Here is a 26,773-nt window from a genome sequence, read left to right as displayed (position 1 = left end):
TAATAATAACAAAAAACATTTATTAAGTGCTAAGTGTTTTACAAATATTAACTCAATCCTTACATCCATCTTTTAAGGTAACTGCTCTTGTTATTTCCTTTTACAGGTGACCAAACTGAGGCATGGGGGTTTAATAGCTTACCCAAAACTACACAGCAAGGAGGAAGCTGTGTCGGGAATCAAACTCAGCCAGTGTGGCCCCCAAGACCATGCTCATAACCATGAGGTAAAAAATGTGCCTCCTCTTCTCATTTCTGTCTCACAGTGGGCCCAGTCACGGTTTCAATACAGCTCAGCAGAGCAGGGCAGCAAATCCAGGTAGCAACACTAAAATACCCAGAAAAGACCAACCAAACAACCAAAGCATAACATCAGCAATAGGACAACCAATATGAATCACGAGAACCCTCTGTCTTTATTAAATTTGGGGGAAGAAATCAAGGTCACGAAATCAGGTGACTGGTGGCGGGGCATAGAAAGGAGGGTCTCCCCTGGTTTCCGCTCTGGCAGGCGGGTGTCAGCGGATGGTGTACTTGTCCCACTTCTTCTCGGGGTCGTAGGCCTCCCAGCGGCTGGCGGGGAAGATGTGCTTGTTCTTCTCGTACCAGCTCCGCAGCACCACCTTGCCCGCGTGCGACTCGTCCTTCTCCATGGTGGCGTCGCTGAGCAGGCGCACGTCGTCGTGCACATCGAAGCTGAAGAGCGGCCCGCTCTTGCCCCGTGCCTTGGCGATGATGAAGTCATAGAAGGTGTGGTAGTGCGGCAGGATGAGGTCCTCCTTGATGAACATGAGCTGCTCCACGCCGGCGGAGCGCAGCTCCAGGAAGTCCTTGCGCAGCCCCTGCAGCGCCTTCTTCAGGAACTGCTGCACCGTGTTGCCCTTGCGCACGCGCACCGTGCGCCGGTGGCCCGAGCCGTCCCAGTAGCTGAAGGTGACCTCCATCTCCTCGTCCTTCACTTTCTCGCGCTGCGCCTCCCACTCTTGGCGCAGCTCCTCTCGGAGCCGGTTCTCCTCCTCCTCGCGGTCGCGGTCGGGCAGGAAGCTGGTGTCCACGTCGGGGTTCTTGCCCAGGTTTCCGGCGCGCCTGGCCTCGGCCGCGTCGGCCTGGTCATCGAGGTCGTCGAGCGCGAAGGACAGGCAGGAGATCTTACGCTTGCGCTCGCGCCGCTGCTCCTGGTCCCGTAGCCGCTCCTGCTGCAGCCGCTGCTCCTCCAGCTGCTGGCGCTTGGCCAGCTGCCGCTCGCGCTCCCTGACCAGGGCCTCCTGCCGGGCCTTCATGTCGTTCAGGGTCACCAGGCCCACCGTGCTGGACTTCAGCTCGGCCTCCACGGCGTCGTAGTGCGCCGAGAACTTCTTGTCCACCTGCGACTTGAGGATGGTTTCCTCGGCGATGCGCTGCTTCAGCACCTCCATCTGCTCCCGCTGCTTCTCGCGCTTCTTGAGGAGGTGCATGGCACGGCCTGCCTCGCGCATGGTGCCCTTGTACTGCGCCATGGCCCCCGCCTACCGATGGGCTCTGCAGCAAAGAGGAAAAACGCAAGTAGAGCGGGGCCCGTGCAACGGCGGGGAATGCAAAGCTCTGCGCCTCCTCACAGGGCTTTCGGCAGTGATGGAAGCCTTTAGGGGCTGGGCCGACCTGCTAGGGTAACCACCAACCTGACGGTGTCACCAGGCACCAATTTCCAGCATTTTCTTTGACCTCAATAAATGCAAGTGCAAATGGCCCCACGTAACTGGTGGCTGCCATGCCTGAGCGCTGCGCTGAATTTGGGGAGCTGCATACAGAGAGGGTTGGGCTACTGAGCGGACCCTTACCTGCCCAAGCACCCTGTCGAGCGGAGACACGCGGGAGTTGACCTCCACGAGAACCGCCCACCAGCAAAGGCCCACCCGTCCCGGGCTCTCGCGACACCCGCGGACACAGGAAGTGGAGGCGGTGCGCCCCCTGGCGGGGAGGCGGGCCCTCGGGCGAGCGCCGGGCTCCCGGTAGGGCGGCTGCGGAAACAGGAAGTGGAGGCGGCTCGCCCCCTGGCGGGGAGGCGGGCCCTCGGGAGAGCGCCGGGCTCCTGGTAGGGGCGGTGCTCCTGTGGGGCGGGCCAGCGCGGGGAGGAGCTCGGAGGAGGCGCCTCTGGCCCGGCCCAGCCAATGCTGGCCGGAGCTCCTGCTTTCATGCTGTGGGCAGGGAGGGCCCACACCTGCGGTGCGTGCTTGCTGAGCCTTCTCGTGCCCAGTTGTAAACACGCAGAAGCAATGTGGGCGTAGCGCAAGCGGCTGTGGCCACCCAGAGAGCCTTGCAACCGCCCCGCAAGGCTGCAGCCCTGCTCTCCAACCCTCCTCCTCCCGCGTCGCCTCCCGCCTCTGATGCTACCCCGCTGTGGCCGTCTCGTGAACATTACCTGCACACCACTGCTTGTAATTCTTTCTTATGGCCCCAACATAACAACCATTCTTTGATAATGGAACCCTACTCGCCCCCCAATTTCATGGCACTCAGTTTGTTTGACCTCTTCTATACAGCAGTTTCCCCCGGGTTCTAAGCTCTAATAACCATGGGAAACTGAGTTAAAGTATAGCAGTGTCTTTACTGTGAGCCTTTAACATGCCAGTTTCCACTATAACTCTCCAAGGGCAGGGCAGACCAGTTCATGTTTTGTGACCGTTTCTCCCCTGCAGGAGATCTGGAACACTCGCTGAAACCAGTGCTTCCTGGGACCTGGTTTGGAAAAGCTGGTTGTGAAATACATACTGCAGTTCAGCCTACTCGCGTCTTAAGAGCAACAATGCCTGTGAGCATAACCTTACCAAGAAGCGTGAATCATATGATAGTTACGTATGGCACTCACATATCCAGAGGAGAATAGCGGGTGTGAGCACTCATCAAATTGTCCAAGCCAGAAACCTAGGCCTTTTCCTGGAAGGACGTTCCTTCACGTGGAATCGATTACAGAAGAGCCTTTCACACTTTCCTTTTTCTCCCATTCCCCACCACTTGCCTTCATCTAGGAAATTAGCATTTTTAAAAAATCTAAAGCCTTCTCATTGTTGCCTCATCACCAGAATACAAGAATATCTTATTTTATTGAGCTCTGGCATACTGTGTGTTTTGTTTTTGTTTTTACAAATTGAAGATTTGTGGCAATGCAGCATTAAGCGCCTACTGGCTCCATTTTTCCAACAGCATGTACTCACTTCGTGTTCCTGTGTCACATTTTGGTAATTCTTGCAATATTTCAGACTTTTTCATTATGCTGTCTGCTATGGTGATCTGTGATCATCGTTCTGTGAGGTTACTGTAATTGTTTGGGGGCACTCCGAAGTGTGCACATAGAAGACAAAGACATTTACTGATTTGAGTGATAAATGTTATGTGTGTTCTGACTGCTCCACTGACTGGCTGTTCCTTCATCTCTCTTCCTCTCCCCAGGCTTCCCTAGTCCCTGAGACACAACAATATTGAAATTAGGCTAATTCATAACCCTACAATGGCCTCTCAGTGTTCAAGTGAAAAGAAATGTCACACGTCTCTCACTTTAAATCAAAGGCTAGAAATGATTCAGCTCAGTGAGGAAAGTATGTCAAAAGCCAGGATAGGCTAAAAGCTAGGCCTCTTTTGCCAAACAGCTAAATTATGAATGCAAAGGAAAAAATCTTGAAGGAAACTAAAAGCGCTTTCCTGGTAAACATATGAATTATAAGAAAGCAAAACAGCCTTATTACTCATATGGAGAAAGTTCTAGTGGTCTGGATAGAAATTCAAACCAGTCACAACATTCCCTTAAACCAAAGCCTAATCCAGGGCAAGGCCCTAAGTCTCTTCAATTCTGTGAAGCTGAGAGAGGTGAGGAAGCTTCAGAAGAAAAGTCTGAAGGTAGCAGAGGTTGGTTCATGAGGTTGAGGAAAGAAGTCATCTCTATAACATAAAGTGCAACGTGAAGCAGCAAGTGCTGATAGAGAAGCTGCAGCAAGTTATCCAGAAGATCTAGCTAACAGCATTGATGAAGGAGGCTACCCTAAACAATAGATTTTCAATGTAGACAAAATAGCCTTCTGTTGGAAGAAGATGCCATTTAGGACTTTTATAGCTAGAGAGGAGAAGTCAATGCCTGGCTTCATAGCTTCAAAGGACAGGTTGACTCTCTTGCTAGGGGCTAGTGTAGCTGGAGACTTTCAGTTGGCGCCAATGTTCATTTACCATTCTGGAAATCTTAGGACCCTTAAGAATTATGCTAAATCTACCGTGCCTGTGCTCTATAAATGGAACAACAAAGCCTGGAGGACGGCACATCTGTTCACAGCATGGTTTACTGAATATTTTTAAGATCAGTGTTGAGACTTACTGCTCTGATGATCCCTTTCAAAATAGTACTGCTCATTAACAATGCACTTGGTCACCTAAGAGCTTGATGGAGATGCTCAAGGAGATTAAAGTTGATTTCGTGCTTGCTAATGCAACATCCATTCTGCAACCCATAGATCAAGGAGTAATTTTGACTTTTAAGTCTTATTATTTAAGAAATACGTTTCCAAAGGTTATAGCTGCTGTAGATAATGATTTCTCTCATGGATCTGGGCAAAGTAAATTTGAAAATTTTCTGGAAGGCATTTACCACTGTAGGTTCCATTAAGGACATTCACAGTTTTGGGGAGGAGGTAAAATATCAACATTAACAGAAGTTTGAAAGAAGTTGATTCAAACAGTATTACATGCTACAAAGAAATTTTTCACAAAAGGAAGAATCAATGTGACAAACTTCAGTGTTGATTTATTTTAAGAAATTGCCACAGGCCCAGCCTTTGGCAACCACCACCCTGATCAGTCAGCAACCATCAACACTGAGGCAAGACATTCCACCAACAAATAGAGCACAGCTCACTGAAGGCTCAAAGGATCATTAGCGTTATTTAGCAATTAAGTATTTTAATGAAATTATGCACATTATTTTCTTAGACAAAATGCTACTGCACACTGACTGCAGTATAGTATAAACATAACTTTTATATGCACTTGAAAATTAAAAAATTTGTGTGACTGTCTTTGTGGTGGTCTGGAACTGAACTCACAATATCTCCGAGGCATGCCTGTGTTCTTGTTCTTATATAATTTCTATACAATGTATCTTCATAAAAAATGAATCTGATAACATTACTCTCCTACTTGAAAAACTCCAACTTCTCTTGTAAGAGCCACATCAGAATCACTTTGTTTGTCCTCTAAGGTCTCTAATAGGTGGACCCATGCAGCACTCACCCAGCTTTTTCACTGCACCTGAATAGAAGATGCCCTTTTGGGCCAGGCGCAGTGGCTCATGCCTGTAATCCCAGCACTTTGGGAAGCCGAAGCAGATGGATCACGAGGTCAAGAGATTGAGACCATCCTGGCCAACATGGTGAAACCCTGTGTCTACTAAAAATACAAAAAAATTAGCTGGGCGTGGTGGTGAGTGCCTGTAGTCCCAGCTATTTGGGAGGCTGAGGCAGGAGAATCGCTTCAACCCAGGACGCAGAGGTTGCAGTGAGCCAAGATCGCGCCACTGCACTCCTGCCTGGCGACCCAGCAAGACTTCATCTAAAAAAAAAAAAAAGATGCCCTTTCATAACTGTTACCTTTGGACATACTCTTTCTAGAAAGTCCTGCCTTTTGCTGTGCTATATCTGAAGATCAGCACAAATATCATCTCCTAGAGGAAGCCTCGAGCACCCACCATCACCATCACCACCCACAGATGGACAAAGTTACCAATAGTCTCCTCTCTCAGGTTTCCCATATAATTACCTTTATTACACTTAACATAAATAAGATAGCCTCGCCACGTCTTTTTTCAATTAAATGATCCAACGTGCTAAACTTTAATTCAATCGACAATAGTTTGGCCACAAATGTTACATTCACTCTTTCTCTAATCGAATCAGAACTTGAATGTCAATATAATCCCTAAACCTTATCATCCACCCTCCCATTATCCAGCATCCACCTCCTGAACTCAGTCACGGCCTCCAAATACCTCCAAATACCAGCTCCCAGAATTAAAAGGTTGAGCCTCAAATTCTCTGAAAAGTTTAACAAGAAAAACAACTAGAAAGAAGATTTATCCTAAAAGTCTGATACCCTGTTCTTTAGAATTTTCCCCTAAGTTCCAAGATGGTAACTTCCTCATTCGGCCTTAATTCTCAGTGAAAAGTACCCACCAAACTAAAAGCTACTGCTTTAAGCTCTTAAATTTTATCAACAAAATGAGGTCAAGGACCTGAGCCCACACAAATGGTGAAACTTTAAGAAAGAAGAATAAATATAACAAAGAAGAATGATTGTTCTAGTTATTCTTACCTGATTCAGACGTTGTGGTTTGCTTTTATTCTTATTTTATTTATTTATTTATTTATTTAGAGACAGAGTCTCGCTCTGTCGCCCAGGATGGAGTGCAGTGGCGCGATCTTGGCTCACTGCAAGCTCCACCTCCCTAGTTCACACTATTCTCCTGCCTCAGCCTCCCGAGTAGCTGGGACTAAAGGCGCCCGCCACCACGCCCGGCTATTTTTTTCTTTTTGTATTTTTAGTAGAGACGGTTTCACCATGTTCGCCAGGATGGTCTTGATCTCCTGACCTCATGATCTGCCAGCCTCGGCCTCTCAAAGTGCTGAGATTACAGGTGTAAGCTACTGCGTGGGTTTGTTTTTTAAATAGGTTTTGTCATAAAGGAGGAAATAGGCATATTACAGACAAGTTTGAAAAGAAATGTAAATAAAAATTTCAGTCAACATGAATATATAAGTAACATAACTATCAATGTTTGAGAGTTCCCTTCCAATATTTTATGTGCACATAGATCTGTATATATTTAGCAATTTTAGTCAAACTTTGCATCCCATTTGATGACTTTTTTCATTTAAGTTTTTTTTTTTTTTTTTGAAATGGCGTCTCGCTCTGTCTCCCAGGCTGGAGTAGTGCAATAGCACAATCTGCTCACTGCAACCTCTGCCTCCCGGGTTCAAGTGATTCTCCTGCCTCAGCCTCCTGAGTAGTTTGGATTACAGGCACCCACCACCATGCCTGGCTAATTTTTGTATTTTTAGTAGAGACGGGGTTTCACCATGTTGGTCAGGCTGGTCTTGAACTCCTGACCTCAGTCGATCTGCCCTCTTCAGCCTCCCAAAGCCCTGGGATTACAGGCATAAGCCACCGCGCCCGGTATTCTTGTTTTTATATAATCATCATAGTCATTGATTTAAATAAATGTGGTACATTTTATTGTAAAAAAAATAATAATAATAATAATAAAAGTATCAATAGCAACAATACAGCAGTGGGGAGGGAGCAGCATTCTGTTCTAATGATTCAGAAATGCTGATTAAATATACAAACTAATTTAGAAAAAAATGTGCCCTCCTCCAGGGTTAGTCACAAACTAAAATATGCAAACAGCAGCAACGTTTTAAAAATCTCACAAAACTAAAAAACTGTTTTAACAGGAGAAAAAAGAACTTAGTTTTCAATACAAGCAAAAATAACAAACCCCCCCAGAAGACACCTTTTGTCGTGATCGGTTTTTATGTTACTTTCCACCAGTCTGAATTCTATTTTAAACGTATACTGTCCTCTCCAGAGTCAGCCTTGAAATGATGGTGGGCCCGGCCTGTTACACGCCCCAATAGCATCTCCACTCAGTGATCCCTCCAACACCACCACGGTATCCTGAACCAGTTGTCAAAGCAAAGCCACTGCACCTCACATCAACCAGGTGCCGAAAAAGAACTAGTGCATGAATTCAGAATTCCACCACAAGACCGGAAGTCCTTCAAACGATATCTAAATAATATTGTTGCATGCTTTCTAATAAAGGGTTTAAAAATGTCTTCCAAACTTTGCTTGGTGGAAAGCCTGCAATCAGGTAGGGTTAACGGGAAGAACCCTCACATGTTCAGAGACAGGGAAGTACAAAATATACTAAAAGGGAAAAGCTTGAACAAGCGACCTATAACTTCTGTATGTGTTCCCCGGGGGAAAAACCCCGACCACGAGAGAGAGAAACGAAACCTACGAGATGCCACAATTTCAAAATCAATTCCGCACCATCAATGTCTCTGAGCTGTAAGACCTAAAGTTTTTCTTTCATTTGTATCAACGTAATACATGTTTGATAAAACGGTGTAAAAGAATGGAACCTGGTTTTATATTCTTGGTTTAAAAAGAAAAGTAATCCTAGAAGGGTTATTTTCACAAACGAAAAAGCGAGCAGTTTCCTGTCTATTTTTCTCTTCCCTGGAAGCAACCACCTCCAGTCCTTTCAGTTGCTGCTTCTGGTGTTTACCTCCTTATTTTCTAATAATTCTTACATTGCTATTTTGTGACTAATCCATTTTAAATTTTATCTGCTGACGTTTTGTTTTGGTGGATGAAGATTTAATTTTTCTTATGATAGACTGAAATGTCTGGCCAGGTCATTTGAAGAAGAGGGTATTATAGATGTTGTCAGTTTCTAAGCCAGACAGGAAAAATGCAAGAAATTAAAGTACAGGCCAATCCTAATTATAAATAGAATGGCAAAATGCCCAAAGAAAATATTAACAAATGGGCCGGGCGCGGTGGCTCAAGCCTGTATCCCAGCACTTTGGGAGGCCGAGACGGGCGGATCACGAGGTCAGGAGATCGAGACCATCCTGGCTAATACGGTGAAACCCCGTCTCTACTAAAAAATACAAAAAAAAAACTAGCCGGGCGACGAGGCGGGCGCCTGTAGTCCCAGCTACTCGGGAGGCTGAGACAGGAGAATGGCGTGAACCCGGGAGGCGGAGCTTGCAGTGAGCTGAGAGCCGGCCACTGCACTCCAGCCTGGGTGGCAGAGCAAGACTCCGTCTCAAAAAAAAAAAAAAAAAAAGAAAATATTACAAATGGAATTCAGCAGTTTATGAATACATACATGAAAACGGACAAAATAGGCCTTTCTCAAAGGTAGCTTAACAGTAGAATCTCTATGTGTGTCACTTACCACACTAATAACATCTGAATCTCTGCAGATAAAATATTGATTGTGAACTAGACCTAGAAGGGTCCTTCAGTGGATGAAAAGTATTTTTTAGAAACGTACGGCAAGTGTTATTTTCATAGTATGCTTTTATGTCTTTTACAATTTTCTCAAAAATAAAATTAGGGGGTGTTTTCACCACTACGGGGCTTGCTATAGCTGGGTGAAGGTAGCTAGGGTCCCAGAGGCATCTCAGGAGAAGGGCAGAAGCAGAGAGAAGCTCTGATGCTCATTCACAGGGCAGTACCTCTTTTGTTTTGAAGTGGCAAAGCATCACCTGAGGGAAAGCTTTTAGAGGTGTCACCAGGGAAATGAGGGGCATGACAGAAGGCAGGGGCTGTGGAGAGTGGCTAGGAGCTCATACCTACACAGAAAAGAGTCTGAGAAAAAGAAAAATTCAGAAGCCTGCCTGGAATAGCATATGTACTAAATGTCTCAGGAATGTCCCCCCTCCCACTGTCCTTTTAAAGGAACGTAGAAGAGGAAAGCATTGTTTTATGTAGAAACATGTAGAAAGCATCACAATATGACACTGGCCAGTTTTTCCAGGACCTTTCTTCTTTTTTTGGAAAGTGCTATGGATGTGGCTTCTCACACTCCATTTCACAGCTGCAGCCCACAGAGGCAATTGAAAAATGTGTGTCGAAGCCAACGCTGGCTCTCTGGCAGTGCTCTCCTGTTGTTTCCAATACTGTCCTTAGCAAAGATGATTGGTATCTAAACACCTCTGTGCTCTTCTTCCTTGGTCAGACTGAAAGCAGGTGGTTCAGGCCCCGGGAAGGGAACAACGCTGGGATCAATGATTGTCTTGAAACTTTTATTTCCCCCCCAGTTGGAGTGATTCTGGGGGAAGCGCTCCTCTGCTGGGGCAGCAGCTGCTGCTTTGCTGGACCTTTGACTGGGCTCAGGGATGGCCACAGTGCACACTGCTCACAGCCAACACTGAGCACCCGGCGGAACATCACACAGAGGCCAGCAGGCCGAGGGACAGCCGGGTTTGCAGCAGGCAAGGCTGTTCCTGGAGCTGCTTTCCAGGATGACTGCTGCAGGATTCCTGGATAATGAGACTGGTAGAGGGAGGCCACCCTGAGATAACAACTTCCTGGCGCTTGAAGCAGATGATGACCGATTGTCTAATTAAGTTCAGGAATTGAAATTCTAAGATAGGAAAGTGCTTTAGAAAATACCTGAACCAGCTGGGCGCGGTGGCTCAAGCCTGTAATCCCAGCACTTTGGGAGGCCGAGACGGGCGGATCACGAGGTCAGGAGATCGAGACCATCCTGGCTAACACAGTGAAATCCCGTCTCTACTAAAAAATACAAAAAACTAGCCGGGCGAGGTGGCGGGCGCCTGTTGTCCCAGCTACTCGGGAGGCTGAGGCAGGAGAATGATGTCAACCCGGGAGGCGGAGCTTGCAGTGAGCTGAGATCCGGCCACCGCACTCCAGCCTGGGCGACAGAGCGAGACTCCGTCTCAAAAAAAAAAAAAAAAAAAGAAAAGAAAATGCCTGAACCTATTATTGACTTTGGGTAAGCAAGTGAAGGTGTGAAGGTCCAGGCACTCTTGGGGAACCCTGAAGACAAAACAAATCAGAGAGGTGCTGGATGTTATCTCATTTATGGTGTTAATATGTTCATCAGTTATTTATGTTGTGTCTGACAACATTATAACAATCAACAGAGACAGAATGTGCTGTTTGACTCTATGTAAATTTGTTCCCTTCACTTTCAGCCCTTTTGTGGAGAACGCCGCTCTGAGGTCTCCCCTGTGACTGTGCCTGCTTGCCCAGGGAACCACCACCTTGGAGCACCCCGGAGCTTTTGATAAACCCACTCACACCCCCAGCTTCATGGAAAACCAGACCGCTTAGTAATTTTCCCAGAGCTCTTGTGATCCTCCAGGGACCCGCCAGCCCCAGGGCAGTTGGGTTATCCTCTGTGGTTGCCAGTCTGTATTTTACTTGGCTCATCGCTGTTAGGGTTTATTCTTTAAACAGCTTGTAAACACGGAAGATACTGCCCCAGTGACAGGACAGTTGTGCAATGTATAAACAGGACAGTTCTTGCTGCGGCTCCTAACAGGTCAGACCCACGGCCCGCCCTCTCCATCTCTTAACTATCTGCAGACTTGTATTTTCTGTTAGAAGCACCATTGATTGCAGTAAGAAATCCACAAAAGAGGAAACAACTTCATGGTATATATTCTTGCCATTCATTGCTCTAATTTGGGGCCAAATAAATAAGACATGAGCCAGTTGCTTAACATTTATCCCTAGTTACACTTTGAGCTAGGCTTTTCCCTAAAGCTTTTTTTTTCATTCATTTTTAAATGTATGTACAGCAGCACCATTTGCTCTTTTTGGTGTATAGTTATGTAAGTGTTGACAAATGCCTGGACACCTGTAATTTTTGGTAAGGTCTAAATCATGCTCATCTTTCACTTTGATTTCAAAGGTGCTGTTCCGGGCACACGTGGCGGAAAATCCGTGATTTATTCCAGCTGACCTGAGCTTCAGAAGCACCACTGCACCCTGTGAGCTCATTTGCTGATGCTCCAACGTGGGGCATTCTGCCTGCTGAGGTCCAAAGAACATGTTCCGGCCTTTGAGTGGTGCTCGGCTCTGTTGGTTGGAGGCGGGGCAGGTGCAACACACCAGCTGGTTAGATCCTAGACTTTATGACTGTTACATGCCGTGACTCCACAGCCCTGACTATATGCTGTGGTTTTTTGTTTTTTTGAGGATATTTGCTCTTTTTGCCCAGGCTGGAGTGCAGTGGCACGATCTCAGCTCACTGCAACCTCTGCCTCTCGGATTCAAGTGATTTTCCTGCTTCAGTCTTCTGGGTATAGCTGGGATTACAGGCACCCCCCACAATGCCCGGCTAATTTTTTTATTTTTAATAAAGATGGGATTTCATCATGTTGGCCAGGCTGGTCTCAAACTCCTGATCCACCTGCCTTGGCCTCCCAAAATGCAGGGATTACAGGCTTGAGCCACCACTCCTGACCCTATGTTTTGTTGTGTTGCGGTTTATTCCGAAGAAACCCTTGGCGTATGACTTCCTGGCTAGCATGTCCCAGTGTCGTGGTTGATATTAATAGTTTACTATGGGGTATGGGAGGGAGGGAGGATGCTTTGTTGATGACTGCTGTTGCTCTCCTATGGGAGTATATGTGAGGTATTGCTGAAGTCTTGCCATGAAATATTCTTCACAGAATATTTTAACCAAATCGAAATATAGCAAAAGATAGCAATATTTTTGGTATACAGTTCTATGAGTTTTAACACACATAAAATCATGTGATCCCCACCGCAAGTAGGAACAGAATGGTTCTGTCATCCCAGAAAACTCCTTGTGTTATCCCTTTGAGTCACACTCTTTCCCCATGGCTACGCCTGGCAACCACTGATATACCTTCCACTCCGCTTAGTTTGGATATTTGACTCTCCAAACCTCATGTTGACATTTGATCCCAATGTGGGAGGAGGAACCTAGTGAAGATGTTTGGGCTGTGGGGGGTGCATCCTTCATGAATAGATGAATGTTCTCTCTGGAGGAGGAGGTGAGTGAGCTCTTGTTAGCTTCTGAGAAAGCTGCTTGTTAAAAAGAGGCTGGCAGCTCCCCTCTCTCCTTTTGCATCCCCTTTCACCATGTGACCTTGGCACATACCAGCTCCCTTTTGCCTTCTGCTTGAGTGGAAGCAGCCTGAGGCTTCCCCAGAAGCAGACGCTCATGCCATGCTTCTTGTACAGCTTGTGGAACTGTGAGCCAAATAGGCCCTTTTCTTTATCACCCAATCTCAGATATTTATAGCAACACAGACAGACTCTGATGCATACCTATATTCTTTGCCTTTTCCAGAATGTCACATTATGGAATCATACAATATGTAAATTTCAAGTCAGGGTTATTTCACTCCAATATAATACATTTGATTGTCATCCATGTTGTTGCATGTATCAGTAGTAGTTCATTCCTTCTTTTTTTTTTTTTTTTTTGAGATGGAGTCTTGCTCTGTCACCCAGGCTGGAATGCAGTGGTGTGATCTCAGCTCACTGCAACCTCTGTCTCCCAGGGTCAAGCAATTCTCATGCCTCAGCCTCCCAAGTAGCTGAGATTGCAGGTGCCCGCCACCATGCCTGCTAATTTTTTTTGTATTTTAGTAGAGCTGGGGTTTCACCATATTGACCAGGATGGTCTCGATCTCCTGACCTCATGATCTGCCTGCCTTGGCCTCCCAAAGTGCTGGGATTATAAGTGTGAGCCACCATGCCCAGACCATTTTTGTATTTTTAGTAGAGACAGGGTTTCACCATGTTGTCCAGGTTGGTCTCAAACTCCTGACCTCAGGTGATCTGCCCGCCTTGGCCTCCCAAAGTGCTGGGATTATAGGAGTGAGCCACCACACCAGGCCAGTTCATTCCTTTTTGTTGCTGAGTAGTGTTCCATTGTATGGAAGCACCACAGTTTATTCCTTAACTTCTTGAAGGACATTGGGTTCTTTCTAGCTTTTGTTTTTTTTAGTTTTCTTAAAAAAGATGGGGTCTTGCTCTGTTGCCCAGGCTGGAGTGCAGTGGTGCAATCATAGATCACTGCAACCTCAAACTTCTGGCCTGAAGTAATCCTCTTGCCTTGGCCTCCCAAGGCATGCACTACCAGTCCCAGTCGCAGCTTCTGTTTTCTTTTTCTGTTTCCATTTCTATACCTATGAATAGGATTACTAGGTTATATGATGAGTCTTTGTTTAACTTAATAAAATCTACTAAACTGTTTTCTACAGGGACTGTATCAGTTATCGTTCTCAGAGATATATGAGTTCCAGTTCCTCTGCTTTCTTGTCAGCCCTTAGTGCTATGGTTTTAAAGTCCTCTAAAAGTTCATGTGTTGGAAACCTGGTCCCAGTGTGGCAATGTTGAGAGGTGGAACCTTTGAGAAGCGATTGGGTCATGAGGGCTCTGTGTCATGAATGGATTAATCATTTCATGAATTAATTGATTAACGAGCTAAAGGATTAATGGGTTACCATGGGAGCTGGTTAGTTATCACAAGGGAGGGTCTGTTATAAAAGCCAGTTCAGCTCTCCCTTGTGGGCCTCTCTCTCTCTGTGATGTCTCCTGCCATCTTGTGATGCAGCAAGGAGGCCCTCACCAGATGCCTCAGTGCCATGCTCTTAGACTTCCCATCCTCCAGAACTGTAAGAAATAAATTTCTGTTCTTTGTAAATTACCCAGTCTCTGGTATTTTATTATAGCAACATAAAATGAGCTAAGATGCTGGATATTATGAGTTGTTTTATATATATATATTTTTTGGTCATTCTACTTAATAGGTATGTAGTGGCATCTCATTGTGGTTTTAATTTGCATTTACCAAGTGGCAAGTGATGTTGAGCATTTTTTCATGTGCTTACTTCCTATCATACATCTTCTTTAGTAAAATGTCTGTTCAGATCTTTTGTTCATTTTCTAATTGGGTTGTTTGTTTTCTTACTATTGAGTTTTGAAAGTTTATATTGTATTCTGAGTACAAGTCTTTCATCAGGCATGTGATTTGCAATAATTTCTACCAATCTAGCTTCTCTTTTTATTCTCTTATCTTTTGTAGAGTAAAATTTTTAATTTTGATTTTTTTTTTTTTTTTTTTTGAGACGGAGTCTCGCTCTGTCGCCCAGGCTGGAGTGCAGTGGCGCGATCTCGGCTCACTGCAAGCTCCGCCTCCCGGGTTCCCGCCATTCTCCCGCCTCAGCCTCCCGAGTAGCTGGGACTACAGGCGCCCGCCACCTCGCCCGGCTAGTTTTTTGTATTTTTAGTAGAGACGGGGTTTCACTGTGTTAGCCAGGATGGTCTCGATCTCCTGACCTCGTGATCCACCCGCCTCAGCCTCCCAAAGTGCTGGGATTACAGGCTTGAGCCACTGCGCCCGGCTTTAATTTTGATTAACTTCAATTTATCAGTTGCTCATTTATGGATCATGCTTTTGATATCTTATGTAGGAATTCTTTGCCTAAACCGAGGCCACAAACATTTTCTCTGATGATTTCTTCCAAAAGTTTTATAGTTTACATTTTCCATTTAGATCTGTGGTCCAGTTTGAGTTAATTTTTATGTAAGTTGTGAGGTTTAGTATCCTTTTCTTTCCATCTAAATGTTGGACTTCCTTCAACGTTCTTTTTTTAAGACATCAGACTAGTCTGTCACCCAGATTTTCCAAAAGCCGATGAGATGCCCGTATCTTCTCTTGATAATGCAAATCTATGGTGGAGGCAGAGGATTATTACCCTTCAGAGTGCTGAAGATGATCTCGGGGACCGTAGCATGCCTCCCTCTGCCCTTGGCTACAATACGTAGTGTCCTTCAGTAGACTCAGGCTCCTCGGCACATGCTGGGCCACATGTGCAATATAACTGGCTGTCAGTGGTGTCAGTGATCATGACACCAACAGCATTGTGCCTTCAGGCTTGCCCAAATGCTTCCTCAAAACATGTACAGATAGCCATTCTGACACAAAAAGAAGCCCATTTTCAGACACACTGTTCCTAAGATATAATAGTTTGAGAGTCTACTAACACGCAGCCATGTTTTCTTTGTAACCAAAATTAACTTGCTGGGTCTTGACCGAGCCAGTGGGATTATCTATAATTGTTCAAGGTATTAAGATTGGGTCTTGGTGTCTGCTAGATGGTGCATACTGTTTTCCCTGGAAGAACTTACTGTGAGTGATGCTAAGGATACTGAGATTCCAGTGGCAGATGAAATGTAAACAGTGAAAGCTTCCTGCATTTTATCCTTGAGAACATCCATGCAACCACCATACACAGCTACCATATTCACAGGGTTTGCCTCCAAGAGTTGATTGCAATTGAATGTTGCTAGAGGGTCTCCAGTAAACTGAGTGTTGTGCAATGATATAGTAATTCTCTATACAAGGGTTGCCAAGACCAAAGGCCGGGGGTCTAGGGGACAGGACCAGACTGACTGAATAAGGATGTAAGGCTTAAAATTATTGCTGGGTTATATGGCCCCTTTGCTATTGCTGTGTGGTTTTATTTTATTTTTTTCTGCTGCAGGGTCTGGCATGATATACATGCTCAGAAATGTTGATGAATGAATGAATAGATGAATGAACAAATATCACATTGATGATATGACACTGTAATACTACTGACATTGACAACACTAGACATTACAGTAAAAGCATTCAGTGCTACATTTTCGTTTTCAATTCTCTATTTTGAGTGAAGGTGCCAAAGTTCACTCTTCACAAATCCCTGAAGCTCTGGAATCCTGCAGCTGGAAAGGCAGCGGCCAAAGACATGGCATGCGGAGTGGAAATAGCCCTGCCTGAGGTCGGGAGTCCACAGTGTCGGGAGAATTGCGTTCTCATGTTGGCGTTACTGCAAAATTCGTTATGGGCTTACAGGAAGTTACATAAGTTTTCTAAGCTTCATTTTTTATCTAAAGAATCACACACTGAGAATTTCTGATCCTTTTGAGTTGTGCAAGGCTAGGATTCAGCCGACAGAACTTTCTCATAACTCATCTAAGTTGATCACAAGACATGAAACAAGCGAGCCCAAAGCTTGTTGTGTCGTTCCTCCTGTGGCTTCTTATCTAGAGACTCCAAACTCCAGTTTCTTCTGGCAGGGGTGGAAGTGAAGAGATGCCAACTCATCTAAGGTCCTAATCTCATGGATCACATCAGACTTTAGCTGTTCATAAGGGGGCTGACTGATGTGTTGTCAAATTAGTCCAAAGTCAAGTCCAAAGGGCAGAGGAGGGATGAGATCAGTTACCAGAAACCCCGGGTTGGGCAATAGTGGAGAAGGAGGCAGTCACTGGGCCTTGCAGCCAGAACCTGGCAAAACAGCAATGGCAACTGCACAGGCTTCAAGGAGCCAACTCTAGGACAGTGAACGCTAGAAATGCAACTCCTTATGCTCCCCTGGAGCTCCCTGTGAAATTTCTCCATTTCTGGTTTCCTGATTGGGGAAAATATTTCCTTCTCTCATGCTCCTCCTCCTCCTTCCTTCCACCCTTCCCTAACACAACAGGACTGTCACCTGCTGGGCACTTCACTGACATGCAGAAACCTAGGACAAGAGGAACGCACTCTACCATCAAGGGGCTGCAGATTACCCAAACTGAATTTCTCTCTGATATCTCCTCACTTATTTATTTTAAAATAAAAATATTTTTGTACTGCTTGAATTTTGTGAAAGCTTTACATAAAACGGCCTCTATGCAATTCTACACCTGAGATATAACCATTATTAATTGCTGGCATTTACCTTCAGACTTTTAAAGCATATGTTAATGTATATTTTAATATAAATAGGATCATTCTGTATGTTGTTTAATATCCTCAAAATATAGCATACTTCTTTCCATGGTAACACTAAAAGGCCTACCTGATCTTTTTTAATGGTTCCAACATATATTTCAATATAAGACTATATCAAAATATATTTTACCAGTTTTTATTGTTAAACATTGGTTTTTATTTTTTAACTCTATAATGATCATTCTTGTATATGCATCTCTGTGAGATAATTCTTATAGTGCCTAGAACTTGATGATTATAATTAGTAACCTTTTTAAACCTGATAGCCCTTGACTTTGATCTTAACTTTAGCATCTTTTCATATGTTCTTCAAATTTTATGATCAAATCTTTTACCAATTAAGATTGTTTTCTTATTGATTTATAAGAACTCTTTGTATATTGAGGCTATCAACTGATCTTTCATATAAGCTCCAAAAATTTCCCTCAGTTTGTTACTCACATTAAACTCTGTGGGTTTCTTTTTTCTTTTCTTTTCTTCTTTTTTTTTTTTTTTGCCATATATAAGTTTTTGTATTTTTATTTTTATGGAGCCAAATCTGACAGTCTTTACTCTTATGACTTATGAATTTTGTACATATTTGAATATAAGAATGTATCATATTCTCACTCAGTGTCACACACAACTCACTCAGTTGTATAGGTTTTAAAATGCCTGTTTCTTTTTACATATGTAATTATTCTTGTTGGGATCTAGTTCTGAACATACTGTCAGTCGGTTCCAATTTTTTCCAAAAAAGGGGACTAAATTAAAATAAAAGCTTAGAAATTTTTCTCAACCTGCCTCATGGGTCATAGGTATTCTTGCTAATTCACAGTGGAAAAATAATTTTAAAAATGTTTTATATTCATTTGCAAGTTACAAAGCTTGCTTATATACTCTGTCAGTTGAGAGTCTTTCTGTCCCTGATAAGAGAAAGCCTGAGTTACACTGGTTTAAATAAAATATTTAATAACTCATTTATCTGAAAAGATCAGAGGTCACGTGGGCTTTGGATGTGACTTGACTCAAAAGTTCAGTAATCTCACCATCCCTCTTTCTGCTTCATTGTTAGGCTGGCACTCCTTAGGGCCACATGATGATTTCTAGCAGTCTCCAGGGGCTACATGCTGTCTTACTTGATTGCTCCCTCAGAAGGGTGATCAGATCTGCCAGTAAATTTCTTCTTGCTTTTTAAAATCAATATAGCCAGGGAAATGATGAATAGTCCCTTTAGATTAAAAATATTTTATTTAGGGCCTACCCTAAAGCTGGGGGTAGAGAGGAGAATGGTGGTAAAACACAGGATGCCCTGGGGAAAGGTGATAGCCATTCAAACAAAAACTGGAATCACATAACCAAGAGGAAGGGAAAATGGAAGCTGAGCGCTGAAATTAGCAAATGCTCACCACACACGCATGGTCCTGCTTGATACAAGAACATTGTGAAGATCGGTAACTACTAACACACCCATCTTACAGACGAGGATCCTGAAGACTCCAAGAGGTATATGCCTTGCCCTTGGTCACTCATCTAGTTGGTAGCAAGGCTCAAATCTAGATCTTATGATTCTAAATTCTCTGCTCTTGCCAGTATCCTAAATTACCACCCTACAGGCTTAAAACTACTGCAGACTATATGGGACCGAGTCAGTTCTACAAATCTGTTTTTAAAAATTAAAAAGGTTGCCAGGTGCAGTGGCTCATGCCTGTAATCCCAGCACTTTGGGAGGCCAAGGTGGGTGAATCACCTGAGGCCAGGAGTTCAAGACCAACCTGGCCAACATGGTGAAACCTCGTCTCAACTAAAAATGCAAAATTAGCTGGGTGTGATGGCACAGGCCTGTAGTCCCAGCTACTCAGGGGCTGAGACATGAACCTGGGAGGCGGAGGCTGCAGTGAGCCGAGATCATGCACCACTGTACTCCAGCCTGGGTGAGACAGAGCGAGACTCTGTCTCAGATTTTAAAAAAGAAAGATTAAAAAGGTCAAAGGAGATACTACTATTCAACATAAGGGTGAGTCATGAAGATCTGAAGCCCCTACTGTGGACAGAACAGCATGTGAGGTTCCATTATGGTGGCACCAAAGAATTAGGAGGATCCTGTTCTCCCTTAGCCTGCGTTCCCCCAAGGAAGTGTGTCTCTGGAGTGTGTCTCAGAACTGTGGGGTGGGGAGAACAGGAGAAGCTTTGACTCAAGAGCTCCCATCCGCAGTGAAGACGGTTCCTTCACAGGATGTTGTTACCCCACATTTTTGGGGTGTATGAGTGCCCCATGGGTTGCCTGAGACACCCCAGCCAGTCACCGCATCTGAGAAGCCAGGGACGGGCAGTGAGAAGAGGCATTCTCAGCGTGCTGCTGTGTGAAGCTGGTTGGATAAACTGTTCACTGTAGCAGTGGCTGGAAGGAGTGGGGACGAGAACATTTTAAGTGGGGCATGAGAGGTCTTCCATACATGATCCATTTACAAGCTAATAATACAAAACTCGAGTTAAGGAACCCAAATTCCTCTGCACTTAGTTCATTTCTGATCATTCTTACTTGAAATATTACAACCACCTTCTGAAAAGGTCTTCCTAGTTTCTCCTCATTCAACTACTACAGTAGTCTTTCTAAAACAAAATTTTAAAAGTTGTTATTATTTTACTGAAAGGTTCATTACTCCCCACTGCTTTCAGGAATATGTATGAATTCCTTTGCTTGACATTCAACATGCTTCGCAATAGGCTTTACTCTAATTAAACAGCTGTACTTCCCACAGCTGCCCCCAATGGACTCAAGCCAGTCTAATTTCCTTACCGTTTGATAAACAGGCCACGATTATTGCTTCTCAGTGCCTTTGCTAATATTCTTCACTCTAACAGGCAGGGATGATATGCAAAACATTTACCAACTGCTATGGCAGGCACTAACCAATGAGGGTGGAGACCGAGCCAATCAGAACTGATATCAGGTGTAACTGCCAACATTGGTTGACCAGTTGACTCAGTCCTGCCCCCAGCCTCCATTCGCTCTACTGAAATTCTGTTTCTTTCATCTTCCATGAAGTTTTCCTGGACTACTCTTACCCATGTTGGGTTTTTTTTTTTTTTTTTGAGACTAATTACTACTTTAAATTCTTGTATCCAGAATCTTATTAAAGATGTTCATGTGATTATACAAGAGCCTGAAACACCACTTTTTGGGTAGCACACTCCTCATCACCTCTCCATATGGTAACACCTTTGTGATATTTTCTATAGAGAGTAGAAAGATAGAAGTCAGTCTTTCCTATAGCATGGTTGATGAAAAACAATTTTTATTGTTAATGTTTCAGAAAAGTTTCAGCTTTGAAAATCCATGACTAAAACAATTCATGACTGGTAGTGACATAAATTTTAGAATTTTTGTCAAATACGAGGAAAACCTTTGCTAAGTTTCTTTCAAGTGTAACTATAAAATTTCAGGGAATTTCAAATATCCTTGAAATGCTCTTTGAATTGCCATTAGATATATTCCTGGAAGCCATCCCAACACCACGATGGCTGGCAATATTTTAACCTGTGTAGTAGTTAACACATAGGCCCCTCAAAATGCTTTGATATTCCCCCCATTAAGAGGTGGGTCTACATCTCCTTCTCTTGAATCCGGGTGCGACTGTGACTTGGTTGTAACCAGCAGAATGCAAGATCGCAAAGGTGAAGTGGCTATGGCTTTGGTCCCTGGAATACTCATCTTTGGTGTTCTGACTCTCATAGAAGTCTAACTTCTCTGCAGCCCCCAAGCTTTGAGGAAGCCTGGGCTATGTTTAGGGGATGCAGCTGATAGCCCTAGCTACAATCCCCACTGGCAGCCGGTGTCAACCACCAGACATGAGTGTGGATGCCTCCGTTTGATTCCAGCCCCTGTCAGTAGGGTCACCCCCACCATGGAGTCTTCCCAGCTTTCCAGAAGTTGCTGAGCAGGGACAAGCTGTGCCCTGTCCAAATTTCTGTCCCACAAAATCCATGAGCATAATAAAATGATTGTTTCATGCCACTAAGTTTTGGAGCAATACTTACACAGCAGTAGTGACAAAAACAACTATGGGCAAAATCACTATGACCCAGGTGCACTTCTAATATTTCTGATGCCCTGGGCTTGAGTACAAATGGCCTATATAGACGAAATGTCTAAATGCGTAAAGGCTTTAAATAACATAAAGAACGCTAATGAATGGTTAAGTAAATGTGTTCTCTCCTCTTTCTATGAAAACTACGCCCTTATAATGAGCTTAAAGGCCAGGTTTGGATTTAGAATTCCTATGGAAGCCTGGCCTCTCACCTCCTTTACCCACCCCAGGCTCCATCCTGCACTTTGCACCTTGCCAGGCCTCACATGTATGCAGACCCGAGTTACATCCACACTCCCTGTAGACAGTCGCTTCTTGGCCACCTCTTAGAGTACCAGTAAACTCACCAGCAGTGAAGTGTGTTGTCCTTAGAAAGGTAAATAGAGATGAGGGCCCCAAGCAGGCTCTGATGCAGGCTCCAGGTGTGGGGCGGGAAATTCCAGGATTCCAGATATGGCGTGGAATCTGGGGCTTGGGCTCTGGGTGCATCCAATCATTTGGCCCCCAAAACTTCTCACCTTATGCCAGACAATGGCCAGAGGGGAGCAACCTTGCTGCAGCCGAAGGCACTACTTGTGCTAACCACAAAAGTATACCCCTCTCAACTCAAACCGAATGTTTCCTCAACTCAACTCTCCCTTTGTAGTTTTGCCACACTAGACAAGGGGAAGCCAGAGTGGAAAGGCACAGCAATCCTCATCAAGGAAAGCATTCCAAAACACAAGGCCCCAGGGAAAGAAGGAGCCAAGAAGCTATGGCTTCATTAGCTTCCTGGAGATCCACCTCTACCTCCATTTCTTCTTTCATTCTTTCCCTCTTGATAGACACCGTGGGGAAAACAAGATGCTTACCAGATATGTCCTGAGAGTTCCAGGAGAGAGTTTCAATGAGTGCAGAGGTCAAAGCTCATGGCTCTCCAGCTGCAGGGATCTGCAAATATGCTTTTATTTGGCCTGTGCCATGTTTAATTTTTTTTTCTGAATAAGTGGCTAAAATTTAAAACTGGAAGATTTTACATTAGAAGCTGGAGATCTTGTTTTTCCTGGAAATTAGGAAGATCTGGAAAATTGGACCTGCATTCCCACAGGGCAATAAGTAGCCAGGAGGGATGAGTGGTTGCCCCTTAGATAAGCTCTGAGCTCTGCAGGTCTCCACGGCCTCACCAGCCCACAGAAGGCCTCACACTCATCTTGCTCACCATCTGATTCTTGGGGTTGCTCAAGCATGCACTGTGTGGGTTGGAGCAGGGAGACACGAACCCAGGTATCTACGGAACAAGACGGTGAAGAGTAAGTATTATGCTGCATGGTCCCTGAGCAGATGGCAGAAGCTTCATGCCTGTCAAGGGAACAAATGGCTGCAAATATGAAAGACTCTAGTGCAGTTTTGGTGAATATGCCAGGGAGATGGAGAGTCGAGCAATAAACTTAACTCTTTCAGAATCTTCTCCAAACAGCACATCTCATACAGCTTTCTTCCTTTCCTATTTAGTCTTTAGTATAATACCCATAATCTGCTAAAAATACTAGACCTTACTTTGGATCCTTAAAGAGAAGAAAGCTTGTAAAAAAAACTTCTCAAGTAAGTGGATAAATGAGAAAGAAAAGGCAAAACTGCAGTCCCATTGGTGAATTACTTCAAATTTGTCATGAAACCTAGGTTTATTTTTATCTTTCTTTTAGACGTAACCATAATTTTGTCCATTCTATGTAGCCCTTAAAAAAATAAACACCATAGTATGATGCTCCTCAAAAAATTAGAAATAGAATTACAATTTCAGCAATTCCACTTCTGGGTATATACCCAAAATAATTGAAAGCAAGGACTCAACCAGATGTGTGCCCACCCGTGTTCATGGCAGCATATTCACAGCAGCCAAAAGTTGGAAGCAACACAAGTGTCCATCCACAGATGAACAGATAAGCAGAATGCAGTTCAGCTGCACAAGGGAGTATTATTCAGTCTTAAAAAGGAAGGACACTTTGACATGTGCGACAACATGGATGAACCTTGAGGACATTATGCTCAGTGAAATAAGCAAATCACAAAAGGACAAATATTGTATGATTCTACTTATACGAGGTGCCTAGAGTAACCAAATTGGCAGAGACAGAGAGTAAAAGGGTGGTTAGCAGGGGCTTGGGGGATGGGAGTTATTGTTTAATTGGGACAGAGTTTCAGTTTGGGAAGATGAGAAAGTTCTGGAGATGGATGGGGGTGACAGTTGTACAACAATGTAAATGAACTTAATACCACCGAACTGTATACTTAAAAATAGTTGATGATAAATTACATTATGGGTATTTTGCCATAATACAAAATAGGTACAAAACATACACTTGTGAATTTCAGTTTCTCATTTAAAGTCAAAATTAAACACAGATTGCTTCCCTGAGAGGATACGGAACAGCTGTCAGAGAAGCAGATGGAATGGGACAGTGAAACTCAGAGTTCACTAGGCTAATTGGTTAATTGAGGGGGACCCACAGTACTTTAATTAAGGTAAGCTACTGTCTGACCTCTGCAACCCTCCAGGCCAATAAACATCTCCTCCCCTTAGTTAGACAAATGCTGGGAGACATCAGAATTCAATTTTCACAAACTTTTTCAAACTATTTTTAAAGAAGATGCAGAAAAGCCAGTTAAATGTGGGTAAGACTGGCCTAACCAACGTTTTTAGAAAACGTTTAGCATTACTTGGTCAAAGTAACACTGTAGCCCAAGAAGACCAGCCTGTGAAGTGATAACATCTACAGTTGCAGAGGTCTGTTCTGGGACCAGCCAGGGATGCAGATCCCAACCTGGGACACAGAGGATCCAGGAGGGTTACATAGTAATATTTGCAGGTATTGACAGTTAGATAATATATATATTGAGTTGTACATTTTCTTTTTTCTTTTTTTTTTTTTTTTTTTGAGATGGAGTCTCACTCTGTTGCCCAGGCCAGAGTGCAGTGGCTGATCTCGGCTCACTGTAACCTCTGCTGCCTGGGCTCAAACGATTCTCCTGCCTCAGCCTCCCGAGTAACTGGGATTACAGGCACCTGCTACCATGCCCGGCTAATTTTTTATTTTTATTTTTATTTTTTGAGACAGAGTCTCGCTCTGTCGGCCAGGCTGGAGTGCAGTGGTACGATCTTGGCTCACTGCAACCTCCGTCTCCCGGGTTCAAGCAATTCTCCTGCCTCAGCCTCCCGAGTAGGTGGCATCACAGGCGTGTGCCACCACGCCTGGCTAATTTTTGTATTTTTAGTAGAGATGGGGTTTCACTATGTTGGCCAGGCTGGTCTCGAACTTCTGACCTCAGGTAATCTGCCTGCCTCGGCCTCCCAAGGTGCTGGGATTACAGGCAAAAGCCACCGTGCCCGGCCAATTTTTGTAGTTTTAGTAGAGACAGCGTGTCACCATCTTGGCCAGACTGGTCTTGAAATCCTGACCTCATGATCCACCTACTTTGGACTCCCAAAGTGCTGGGATTACAGGCGTGAGCCACCATGCCTGGCCAGTTGTATATTTTCATTAGTGTGGCTCTAATAAGCATAAATATCTAATCTCATCATGCCAAATATGATTATACTAAAATACACAAAATACACAGGGAGTTTCTGAAACACATACATGCATTTTTAATAATGGATCTGCTTATTATCACATTATTCTCTGAGATCGCACAGCACACATACACTCACAGTTGTTCAGAATCTTTGCCATCAGTCTGGGTTCTGACCTTAGCTAGCTGTCGGACCTTAGGCAAGATACCTCCTGGGACCTGAGTGTCCTCATCTGTAAAACTGCAACAACTCTATCTACCTGGCAGCATTGCTGTGAAGATGAAATGAGTTAGTGCAGGTAAAATCCTTTTTAAAGCTGGGTCTATCACGTAGTAAGTGTTCAATAAATTTAGCAATATGTGTTTGTGAGCAGGTAAGAGCAATATCTGGATAGCTCCTGCCTGTGACCCACCCGGTCCCTTCCTCATATTTACAAGTCATTGATATTTTAGTTTCAAATTCATATGTCCAAATTATTTGTTAGACTTTTCCTTTCCTATTAGCACTTTCACCCCAGAGCAAGGATGGTGAGATGCCCAGGGAAAGGCTGCGATGTGATCACAGCTTGCTGTCTATATTCACACTCGGCTAGGATTACTTGCAGGAGAACCCTGCCCCTAAGCACAGAGTCCCCATGTGCCAGGGGTGGACGCACACAAGGGCCTTGCTGCCACCACAGCTGGGACCTCACCTGCCTTGGGCACAGGCAGGGCCCAGCTTTTCAGATGAGATCACCAGTATCTGACCCAGGAGCCAAGTGCTCAGGCCAAAAGACTCCAAATTAAGCCAGCTGATGTGCTTTCTTTTGAGATGGGAGAACATGTGTTCCATTCTTAAGGGGAGAAAGCAACTCAGGACTTCATGTTTTGATTACACTTGGCTCTCACTGTCTCTAACTCCAGGCATTTGTGGAACAGGGAAATGAGCTCCGAGTCAAATGATAAAGCTGATATGATTCATGTGTCTTTCAGGAGGAAAGAAACAGGAAACGGAGGCCTGGCTGCCCAGGCTGTGACGTCGCCCCTCTGGCATGCTGTCCGGGCCTGGAAAAATGCAGCTGGCACTGCCTTGAGGATTTGGAGGCAGGAGACAGGAGCTATGTGGTTGCTTGGCCAGCTCCCGAGTACAATAAACTTAATCTTGGAAGTCTTACTCTCAAGGGCGAGGAAAGGGTGAAATGTCGGTATGTAGACTCTGTCGCCAAGAAGCACCAGGAGAAATGAAAGAAACAAAACCCTTCAGTTAAAATACCTGTGGAAAAACACTTCTTAAAAACAAACACCGAGAAGCACAATGTGCTTTTTTATGTGCTTGAGATTTTTTTAAAACAAGTTTTGGAAAGTAGTCTCTTGATGTTTACATAGTTCCCCCTGAATAAAGGGCAACTGGGAATTTGGCCTGGCCTGGCTCTCAAGTAGGGGTCCATAAATGCAGCCTGAGGGCCCGTGGGTCTCTGCTGGCTTCTTTCTATGAATGGGGTCCTACTGAACACAGCTGCGCCCCTCCGTGAGCTGTGCCTGCAGCTGCCCTCATACCACCACGACAGAGTGGTGGGGGGCGTTGCAGCACACACCTCACAGCACACACACATCAAAACAGTTACTATCTGATCCTTTACAGAACAAGTTGACTGATCCTTGGTCTAAAACAGGAGAGGGAAGTACTCACTCACCTCAGTGCCCATTTCATGCAGAGCTGCAAGAGCTGTCTGCCCTACCACAGTGTGGCCACCTAATTGTCTCTTCTTGGCAGAACACATGCTTGGCTGGCGGCTGTGGGGAGGGCACTC

General features: G+C 44.6%; 1 protein-coding gene and 1 long non-coding RNA gene across 4 annotated transcripts; one reads left to right on the top strand and one right to left on the bottom strand.

Annotated features, from left to right (window-relative positions):
* Positions 1–26,773, bottom strand: FAM50B (family with sequence similarity 50 member B). Of its 3 annotated transcripts, XM_033216081.1 has the most exons (3): positions 26,657–26,773; positions 22,286–22,701; positions 1–1,517 (listed from the first exon to the last, which is right to left on the bottom strand). In XM_033216081.1, the coding sequence occupies exon 3, from the start codon at positions 1,493–1,495 to the stop codon at positions 518–520; it is 978 nt and encodes a 325-aa protein (XP_033071972.1). In that variant the 5' UTR covers positions 1,496–1,517; positions 22,286–22,701; positions 26,657–26,773; the 3' UTR covers positions 1–517. The 3 variants fall into 3 exon arrangements, with proteins under 3 accessions (XP_033071972.1, XP_033071971.1, XP_033071970.1); XM_033216080.1 differs by lacking the exons at positions 22,286–22,701; positions 26,657–26,773 and adding an exon at positions 20,144–20,243; XM_033216079.1 differs by lacking the exons at positions 22,286–22,701; positions 26,657–26,773 and adding an exon at positions 1,817–1,940.
* On the top strand, positions 13,652–17,426 carry LOC117086641. Its single transcript, XR_004438501.1, has 3 exons — positions 13,652–14,218; positions 16,265–16,369; positions 17,075–17,426. It is a non-coding gene; the product is annotated as an uncharacterized LOC117086641 (long non-coding RNA).

This window comes from Trachypithecus francoisi, unplaced genomic scaffold (assembly GCF_009764315.1).
Source record: "Trachypithecus francoisi isolate TF-2019V2 unplaced genomic scaffold, Tfra_2.0 Lachesis_group10, whole genome shotgun sequence".
Taxonomy (NCBI): Eukaryota; Metazoa; Chordata; class Mammalia; order Primates; family Cercopithecidae; genus Trachypithecus; species Trachypithecus francoisi.
Note: the sequence above shows the minus strand (reverse complement) of the source record. Positions and strands in the feature narration are given on the sequence as shown.

Excerpts from the sequence above, each read along its gene's own strand:
- FAM50B (XM_033216081.1), bottom strand. The coding sequence starts at position 1,495 with ATGGCGCAGTACAAGGGCACCATGCGCGAGGCAGGCCGTGCCATGCAC.